At 35.8% G+C, this 10,420-nt stretch overlaps 1 protein-coding gene and 1 long non-coding RNA gene across 4 annotated transcripts in view; one reads left to right on the top strand and one right to left on the bottom strand.

The window, feature by feature from the left end:
* Nucleotides 1-10,420, bottom strand: part of UNC5D (unc-5 netrin receptor D) — a 171,415-nt gene that overhangs the window by 8,212 nt on the left and 152,783 nt on the right. The window contains exons 13-15 of the mRNA XM_026122357.2: nucleotides 8,352-8,501; nucleotides 3,536-3,700; nucleotides 1,464-1,642 (exon numbers count right to left, since the gene is read on the bottom strand). Of these exons, the coding sequence (XP_025978142.2) occupies nucleotides 1,464-1,642; nucleotides 3,536-3,700; nucleotides 8,352-8,501 (494 nt within the window). The remainder of the gene's footprint in view (nucleotides 1-1,463; nucleotides 1,643-3,535; nucleotides 3,701-8,351; nucleotides 8,502-10,420) is intronic.
* LOC112996711 (uncharacterized) overlaps nucleotides 1-10,420 on the top strand; it is a 178,170-nt gene that overhangs the window by 122,506 nt on the left and 45,244 nt on the right. For all 3 annotated transcript variants that reach the window (XR_010385187.1, XR_010385188.1, XR_003262520.2), the window contains exon 3: nucleotides 8,946-9,047. This is a non-coding gene — a long non-coding RNA (uncharacterized LOC112996711). The remainder of the gene's footprint in view (nucleotides 1-8,945; nucleotides 9,048-10,420) is intronic.

Raw genomic sequence — 10,420 nt, 5'->3', positions numbered from 1 at the left:
TCATGCCCTGTCTTAACTCAAGCCTTCCCTTGTATAAACAGACACTGCCTAAATGCTGGTAGTTAACTTATCATGAAAATCAAGGGAGATTTTTAACAGGCTTAAAAATCTCAAACCTTAAAAGCTAACCATACTGTAAGTAAAATCCCAGTGCAAAAGTTTGAAAATAGAGGCATTTTCAAAGAAGGGGCAGTTCACACAGAATTGAGCCTTACTGTGTCATGAGAAGATGAAAGCATGTCTAGAATGTAAGTGAAAACTAGATGTGGTAGGTGGGGAGCAAAGGTGTGGAAAATACTGTCATGATGACACTAATGGATTATGCTCTACATCAGCTACATGGAGATATATGACGTCTTCTACTGTCCGGTTTTACAGCTACATTTAGGGTAATTTAAACTGTTCAACAACTTTCTGTTTATACCTATGAATTTTGATTTTATAAAAATAGATACTGCAAAGACCCTACCAGGTCTTTGCACAGAATCAAAAGTTAAAGGGATGTCACAAAAACTTGGTCTAAGTCATAGTAATCTCCTTAGTACACTGCCTCTCAGTTTCCTCTGAAAGTGGAAATTTTTCTCTGGCTTACTTTACACTTGAGAAATGGAAGCAAAGGGAGATTTAAGTGTCTAAAACAGGTAGTAAAAGCCATTAACTGAACCAGAATTTTATGACTTCCTTTCTGCTGCCAGACTACAAATTACTCTCGTTTTTGGTTCAGATTTGACTTACTGCTTTTCATGGAATCGCAATAAGTCAAGCCTGTTTTGCTTGATTTAAATATTCCTCTACCCCACTGGGAACGTGCTGGTGGAGTTCATGAGAATCAGAAAGTATTTCTGTCAGTAGACTGCCTTCGCCAAACTAATTTAGCCCAGTGGAAAAAGCAAAATGAGCTAATTAGTTTTTACAGTGTCTCTCATTTTTAATAATGGTAGTATTACTGCTAACAGTAGAGAAAGACTTTCTTTAAATAGGCCTTTTCCTTTAAAAATTATGAAACGTGTAATTCTTTTTGAAATAGAAAACATGAGGATAAAAGTCATAAAAACAATCCATATGATTTTTCTCAGAGCATGCAACCTTAGAAGTCCTTTAATTCACTGTTTTCATAATACACAATAGTACCAAAGTCTTTCTATAATCATATACTTTACCGAGACCCTATTCTTGCGGACGTACAAGGACATACAAGGTCCAGGCTATAATGAAGAAACTGAGTTTAGAAGTTAACATCAGGAAGGACTGGACACACAGGTTTATTCAGAGGAGAAAGCCATTCCTATTTTCTATAAGTCATATATAAAAGAATATATAAACTGTAGTTTACCCCTGAGAGTAAGTATGGTAATTACGATTCTCACATATTTAATACCAGCAAACAAAAGAATACCATAATAGCAGCAAATTATTCTCATTGCATATGTAAATGTTCACCTTTCAAAATTGCCTTCCATTACCTGTTGATGCTGTTTTTTTGTGCTAACATCTGCCAGTCTTTGCCTTTGGCACTGGGTGTGTCAAATGTTGCACATATTCTCTGTCTGATAGAGTAGGGGATTTTGAAGGCTTTTGGGCCCATCTGTGCAGGGAAGTTGCTGTCATCATGTGCAAAGAAAGCGATGGTTTCCCTTTCATTCTATGTAGAAAGGAGGAAAAAAAAGCAGTTAGTAGGGCATCAGGCTTTCTGTCTATCTTGGCTGTGTCTCTCTTTAGCATGGTAATAGAGTGACATTAGAATGTTGTGATACACTCCTGTGAGGTAAGGAACAGATACTAATCCATTTTAGAGGAGGGGAACTGAGACAAGGAGATTTTTGTACAGCCTCTTGAGAATGAAAATAGCTATGAATGCACAGGATTCTGTATTCTTTCTGCCTTCTTGTACGCAGTTGCCTTGCAAAGAACCCACATAACAATCTACCTGCAGCAAGCCTGTCTACCTATGTCTATTGGTGTATCCCGTCTACTTTTGGAGGATGAAAGAATCAAACCTGAGTCTGAGATTCTTGCTATACTTTGTAGGACTGGTAACAGAAAACAAAGAGCTAAGAAGTTTTTTTAGATTTTTGAGCTCTCAGAACATCAGGAGCATCTATATGTAAAAACACTTTAAAATAGTGTCCTTCTCCTTCCACAAGTTTCCTATTTTCATTTTTTGGGAAGTTGGAGATGAAGTCCAGTAGGGCAGTGATTGGTAGGTTAAAGCTATGAAAGGACATGGGTGCATAAATCTTTAACTGCTTTAGCCTAAAATATAGACACTTAAACCTCCCATTCATTTCTTTAAAAAGCACCTAAATTCTGTAAACACCTCAGCTCTGCCACGCTAAAATCCTTTAGAATCCAACTCCTTTTCTTTTTTTTTTAAGCTCTGGTCCATTCTCTTCCTATGAAATTGTACTAGTCTTGTGTCAGAGAGTCCCATTCCCATGTATTACTCGTTTCAGTGCAAGGCAGCATAAATATTAAATAACAATGATGCTATAGTCTTTTCATATAACATTTATGACACATCCCAAAAGTCATCCATGCAAAGTAATAGCAATGTTGTAGATAGCTCACATTGTCTGACTATTTAAATTAAATATGCAGAACAACAGTAGATTTTCATACCCTGCACATGAGAGATAAGCTACTGCTATCTGGTTAGTTCAGGGAATTGTAAAGTAATGAGTAGTTCAAGTTATTTATTTATTTATTTAACAGTCAAATTATCCTCACCCTTCCATCAATTTTTGAGATAGGGATGAGAAAGTCTTCGTATTAGGGAATCTGAAAATAGAATTATAACATGCTCTGGGGGCTTGTGGACAGATAGGTCCCTTCATAAAAAATAAAATAAAAAAACAGCAGCGATATTGTATTCAGATACAGAGAATGACAGAAGCTTTTAATGAAATTACAAAGTTTGTAAAACACTTGGCCATATTCTGTTTTTATACTGAATGACTGTGGTTTTCTTATTTAGTTGCCCTGTTCTCTGCACAGTGCATTTAGTTATGGATCTTTGCAAATGGGTATATATCTTTAATCCAGAAGTATCTGGATACTTTTGAAACCTTAATAAAGGAAGATGCCCAATAATCTAAAAAAGGTAGGTGAAGTTTTCATTGCTGTGGCATGCATCACCAGCTTGCCTGACTACAACAGTTGCTTTATTTCATGTGAGTAAAGCTACAGTCTTAGAAGCCATTCTGTGTATTCAGAAATAATAAGTGAATAGCTGGTGCCCAAACAGCATACAGGCAGTCAGTCTATTCTCAACCCTCAGCTCTCTGCAAGCTATTCAAAAGCTTTTTACAAGAAAACTATTACCACTGACTCAACTATAAGTTGTTTTTTTGTGTCTTGGAATCTCTGTAAATACATCCTTTGATTCTCATGGAAATTGAGTCTGTAAGGCCTTGTAAACTTGTTACAGATTTGAACAAGGGATAAGAAACTAACAGAGGCAGAGGACAAAAATGGGGAGGGGGTGATGTCTCTGGTACTACAACTTGACAATACAAAAAAAGAGAGAAAACACTACCTCAAGAATGGATGTTTGGATCTGTAGAATTTGCTCATGACCTTTGACTTGTCGGACGCAGATCTTGCAGGACAGCTGTGTAGTTGCCGGAGTATAGCGCTCCAGTGAAAAGGCACAGTGCAGTGGCTGCTGGTTACTGCACCACACACGAGAGAATGGGACTTCCTGTAAAAGAAATGTGTCCCACAAGAGTGGGGAAGCAGGAGAGAGAAAGAGAAAAGAAAGCTGTGACAAAGAAGGAGAAGCTGTTGCAAAACCCATGATTTTTGTCTACAATTGCTTTTGTACTAACATCCCTGCAAATACAAAGTAGCACAAAAGTAATTAATGGCAGTTCAATTGATAACACCAGGCTGTTAAAATTACTGCAAGCTTAAATTTCATTAAGTGACACCAATGATGCAGGAGTCTCATCTAAAATGAAACCTCAGAAAAATGTACTTCACTTATTCCTCTGCCTAGGCAGAGATCAGAATTCTTGTTCTAATCTCTCTCTCCTTGACATCACCTTGTATTACACAATCAAAGAGAAGAACAACTTTCGATCAAATAGAACATAATAGCGTATTTTCTAATGTTTTGCTCCACCCAGTTTTAAAAACAGCCACCTCCCTGGTTAGAGTTCTGTGCAGCCCACTACACATCACTAGTCAGGTTTTACTTCTTAGTTTCATCCTACTATACTCTGTGACTACTTTCAGTGAGTCCTCTACTTCAGCCACGGACAGTTTGTGGGCTGAATATCCTCATCAAATGCTATATGGACAACTAGTTAATAATCAGAGATTTCTGGCATCTCTGGTTGCTCAGAGTTCCTAAAAATGTATGGAAATAGACAAGAGAAGTACATAGAGGGCAGCTAACTTCTGTTTTCGGATTATTTTCTAATATAACTAAATACCAAAGTTCTAACTACCAAAGTTTTATTATTGGTCTCCTCTCTTTATGCTTTCAGACAGTGTATTTATTACATTTCCAGGCTAACAAAAGATATAATCCCACTATGATGTTCTACACTGTAGCCTCTGTAAATAGTGAAAATAATTAAACCGAAGACACTCTCCATTAATTTCAAAATACTGGAAAATACAGTAAAATTGGCAACCTAGAGAATAAAGCAAAGGGGAAAAAGGGGTGATACTAGTATTTCATTCTTCTGTATCTCAGCATTTGTCCACATGACTATAGGACAGCATTAAACAGCATCAGTGAGCAATTATCCTAAAATAAGAGGACTAGTTTAAAATGAAGATTTTTACATTAGTTTTTTTGGAAGCAGTTGTATAAATTTCCAGATTACTCTGTCCCTTTTTCCCCACACAATTTGTAAATTTTAGCTACATATATTTAAGAGAAATGACTTGAATGGCATGTGAAGCTGATCCTTCAAAGAAAACAGAGTAATCACTATAGTCAAATTTAATCTGGGCATGTATTTTACTTACATTTTTCATAGCCTTATAAAAGGTTAATAAATGACACACATGCATATAATACTATGCTATATATAGGTAGTTATAATTCCTTCTATAGGTAGTTATAACTAAGTGACCCATCAACTAATCGCTTGTCCTAATTAGCTGTTTAAATGTAAGTAAATCATGCATTTAACTCTTATAAGCAATTTACATATGGAAGTCTAGAGAGACCTTCAGTCTTACCCCACAGAAAACATGCTTTTCTTCATTTTTGCCTTCCTCTAAGCAATTTCTGTGTCTTTTTCTTCTGTGTGTGGTGGGGTTTATTGTTTGGTTGGGTTTTTTTGCAATGTAGGAGGTAGCAAACTTGCTACAAGATCACAACCTATGTCCCTGAAGAAATTAGCTACACAGTGGCAATCTGAGAACATAGGCTTAGAAATCTTCAAAGAGCAGTCTCATTCTAAAATACTTTAGCCCTCTCTAGCCACTCTAGTCTATGCTGTAAAAGGCAGTCAAGACTAAAATAAGGAGAATTGTTTTACTCATGACTGAAATCTAGCTAACTTTGCATCTTCTCAAGAGTGTCTCATACAATCCATAACGATGCAGTTAGTAATAATTATAAGCTCTGTGTTTAGATCCTCAGTTGGTAGCAGTACAAGCTACCAACAATGATAAAACATAGGCAAGTATTAGAAGTAGAGCAACTGTAATTAGATTTTTCCAGAGTAATCATCTTTACTTTCATTCAAGGTGGAAGAATCATTCAGCTGAAAAGCATTACATGAAATGTAATATAGGGGGGCAAAGTATGGTGGTCAATGAGTGTTTAAAGTATTCCAGAAATGCTTTCAGTTTGATTCTCCCATTATAATTAAGTTCCTAGCAGACAGAGAGAATGCAAATCATTTCATAGGTGCAGACAGACTGAGGGGGAAATACAAAGCCACTAGAAGTTGTGCTGCAGTTCCTATTAAAATAATTACTACAGTTTTCAGTTAAGTCATTCAAATTATAGTCAATTATGTCAGACCATTTGGTCAGCAGAAGTTTTGGACGTGCTTCATATTAGCCCTGAGCAGCTGCTGAGAGCATGGGTAATCTGCCCTCTATGATCAAAATCTTCAGCAGGTTGCTATTCTGTGCTTTTCTTAAAGCAGACACAGCACTTCCCATTACTTAAGCATTCTTCTGTGGGTTATGGCTCCCTCATCAGACTTTTTATTTTTTGTTTTTAGCTTGTGGCAATAAATTTAATAGCTACTTTGGACTGTGCCACTTGCATTAGATTCAGCAAAGTGAGGTCCTTACAACACGTAAAGATTAATACAGAGAAATCTGCATAGCTATCAGGACTTGTTTTAACAGCACCCTGCAGTTCAATTTTGACTGGAAACTCTAGACCATTACTTGCCAACAGAGAACAAAAATACCTGAGTTTAATATGCCATAAACAATATATTTATTCATAGAAGTGTACATAGCGTTAGGAAAAGTGCTGAACTGCACACAAAATATTTTGGGGCCTCTGAGTCACTCTCAGCACTTTGCATGCACCAGGGACTCACATCCAGCAAAGGAGATAATGTCCCAAAGAAACAACAACTTCACAGAAATAAGCAGGCAGAAATAATCTTCCCCAAATTCTTACCCACAAAGAAACAAGGCCAGAATAGCAGAAGCTTTTACTTTTTTAAGATAGTTTGCAGGCAGCACAGTAAGTATTGTTTTCTGCAGACTGTTTTTCTAATTTAACACAGTGTTATTTAGGTTTGTACGTTCTATTCCTTCTTACATGATTGCAACCTTTTTTTGCAATTGTCTTTGCAAACAACATGAACTACAGGTATTTCTACTGTGGATCCAATATAAGAGAATGAAAGTGTTTACCTCTCTGAACAGCTGCATATTCTATTACTATAGTTATTTTAAAAAGTCTCTTTGCTGCAAGAAAAGTCTAGGGAATTTTTCAGCAATGTAATGTGTTGCTTTTGAAGCCGTCGCCATGGTGAGGGAAATTCAGTTAAACTTCTGAGATTTTTTTTCTCCCATATATTGGTTATTTAACTAACAAACATTGTTTACGATGGGCCAGTGGAAGGTGTTCTGTCTGCCTTTTAAAGCAGTCAGAAGAGATCTACACAAAATAGTGCTAAATGCATTTACATCTATCAAATGTTTATTAGAAAGCAGTTACCAGAAAACAGTATCTTTATAATGGTGCTTTGAGGTTGAATTTGAGTTTATCATACAGTTTTATTCTCTAGGATTGGACAATCAAGAGATAATTAATTAACCAAAGCACCGAACTTTTTTTTTATAATTTGGGGTAAGGCAACACCTAATTTGTTGTATTAAGAGAAAACTTGCATGATTTTTATTACTGCTCAGCAATCTGCCAGTTTTAACTGTGTTTAACATAGTAGTGGGGCATCCTAATATTGACTGGTTTATCTTTTAAGCTGTAAAATAAGTGAACAGAATAAAACAAAACACTTAAAAGCAAGCTGTTCTTTATGTAAGGTTAAGAATGATACTGTTTCTTTCTTTCATTCCTTAAATTGTGGCATAAATTACCTCATAGTCTCATTTTTAGATTACAGTTTATAACTTTCAAGACACATTATACTAGTATTTTGGAAAATACAGCTATACATTTAAAAATGCTTTTTTACCGTATTCCATGACACACAACTGTCTTCACTATCACCATGCTTCTGCGAAAAGGGAGATTATAGCCTAATTAAGTCTATATTTGAAAAGACCAGCCCTCTTTATCTGCCAGCACACTGCTTATAATTTCCAGTAACCAACATACTTAGAAAGTCTTCCTTTTTTTTTGATTTATACTTTCCTGTCTTCAAAAGCCTCTTTAATTCATGCACTACAAGAAAAATAATTTCTTCCTCATCAGCTCTAATTCTAAGTATATACAGGCCATAATTTGAACTCATGATATTTGCATGCTTACATACATCCTCACATTTTTCAACTATATAGTTGTATCAAAATCAAAATGACAAGGATATCAAAAACATCTTAATGAGAGTAAATGAGATAAAAGAATATAGGCCCTCTGTTAAAGGTCATTAAAATGAGGAAAAATACATGCTTGCTTTTTTGTAAAATGAAAATATTAAAGCATTCATATAATGAAATGTTTCATTCTGTATTTGTCAAAATCATAAGACAATGCATTTTTGTTGCATACTTAGAGATTAAAACCACACCTTTCAAAAATAAGGACTTATTTGTCTATCCTTTCACTAGGATAAGCTTAAATTATCCTAGTGAATAAATTATCCTAGTGAAAGGATAAGCTTATTTAAGCTTATCCTAGTGAAAATTCTCACTGCTCCTGACTTAAAATGTAAACAAATAAAATTACCAAGTACCTGACATGCAGTAAATGGTTTAATTCTCCAGAGAAAAGGAGGGATATCAAGGACAGATATCTGAAGACTGAAGGTATTCCCTTTGAAATGCAGAAGTTTTGGTTCCTCCAGTAAGTGTCCTCCGTGGAGCTTTTCATCTGAAGCCACTTCCTGCAATGCCAGATGAGAAAAGCATTTTTTAATTATTACCAAAACCCACCAAATTTAATGGAAGTTCAGTTTTATGAAAGGTACCAGGTTATTTTACAGCAGAACAGGAGGCAGCAGTGGGGTATTCTCACATGGGACAGGTGATAGGCACTGGCATTTACATTTTATCACTGGAGTTAAAAGCACGGTATAGGCTTTGTCACCTTTCTTTGTCTCCCTGCTCTGATGATGGTACTTAGGACACACATGCTTGTTTCTGGCTACCTCAGTATCAATAAGAATTTCACAGCAGGCATGAAATGCTTCAGAAGGAAACTTCTGTGCGGGTTTTGCAACTCAACAGTGGCTGTCTTCACATTTGTATTTTCAAGTCAAAGCCAGCCAGTTTTCTTTTAACTGAAAATTCGTCATATGTGATTGTTAATATTTTATTGCACCTCACAGGACCACTATCAGAAAGGTGAAGTTTACCAGCAGTTCACTACGCAGAGCTATCTCTAACACCAGCATGGAGAGGGAAGCAAGACTCTGTCAGCCCATTTCCAGGTAAAGCTATTTCCTTCCAAAGATGAAAATAAAAACTGTAGTTAAGCTGTGACATCACTGCAGGTTAGTCCTCTATCTGTCCAAGAATACTACTACTATTGTTGGTATGTTAATTAGGCTTTTAGTCTAATTTAATACTAGTCACAATACACATGACGTACAAAGCACTGTAAGATATTTAGTTAATAGACTAAAAGGAATATAAACAACATAAGACATACTTGGTGAATAGTCCACTTAGTTCTCCAGATGAAATGGACAACAGTTTTTGTGAGAAGGTACATGTTTCAGTGCTCTCTAAAGTTCTAAGTGTACGCATTACACAAAAAGCTTTCATTTCTCCACCCTTGGAGATTTTCAGAATTACTGGACAAGATGCTGAGCAATCTTGCAAGGGCTAGCTTGGAAGTCACCCCTGCTTTGAGCAGGAGTTTGGACTGCAGATCAGATGTCAGTTCCAACATACATCTTAACCTCAGAGACTCGCAGAAAAATTTAACAGTTTAAAAAAAAAAAAAAAAGAAAAAAAAACATTCCTGCCTGTACTTGCGCAATGTTTCTCATGGTTACAGTATAAAGCAAAGAAGAAAAGGTAGCAGAAGTATTCTAAAATTAGCTAACAGATGTCTTTCAAAATTACCTTTTTTGTCCACCTAAGTTATATAAAATCTGTGTATCAAAGGGCTTCAATGCTCATCAGTAGCCCAAAATTATTGCTAGAAGAGCTACTAGAACTGTTGTGATTTTCTGAAAATATAATAATGCTCAAGCACCCTGAAACTATAATCATGGATGTTTACTATAAAGCTGTTTATAAGTGTTCAGTTTGTTTCAAGTCTTGACGGTTGGGTTTATATGAAAGAATGGGGCAGCTTTGTCTTAAAACAGAATAAGAATCAACACTTTAGCTTTTGAATTTCAACTGCAAAGGAAGTATCTGTATTTCATAATTATTTTTAAAATTCCTTGAAGGCATTGGATATTTTTATAAATGTACTGTAGATGTATAAAATACTGCTCTACCTTTAATCATGCATATAGTCTTTAGTTCCACAATCATCAAAAGGATACTGGCAAAATACAAAATATAAAGGACTTGGTTGTTACACAGTTCTCTTATCTTTTGAGAGCCATGAGTTTCGCATACACTTGGAATTGCCTAAAGGGCAAAAGCATCGGTTAGGAAAGTAATATGTGTCTTCACACATGGACAAAGTGAGGCATTGAGGAGCTTCACATCTCATACAGGACTGCACTGTAAAGGAATAATAGTGTCAAAACAAAACCTAGTGGGCCCAACTCTGATACTGTTTCCAAAAGTCTGTATTTTCCGTGGTCACTATTAAATATAAATATTTACACTAGCATTGAAT

The sequence above is a fragment of the Dromaius novaehollandiae genome, chromosome 26 (assembly GCF_036370855.1).
Source record: "Dromaius novaehollandiae isolate bDroNov1 chromosome 26, bDroNov1.hap1, whole genome shotgun sequence".
In the NCBI taxonomy this organism is placed as follows: Eukaryota; Metazoa; Chordata; class Aves; order Casuariiformes; family Dromaiidae; genus Dromaius; species Dromaius novaehollandiae.
Note: the sequence above shows the minus strand (reverse complement) of the source record. Positions and strands in the feature narration are given on the sequence as shown.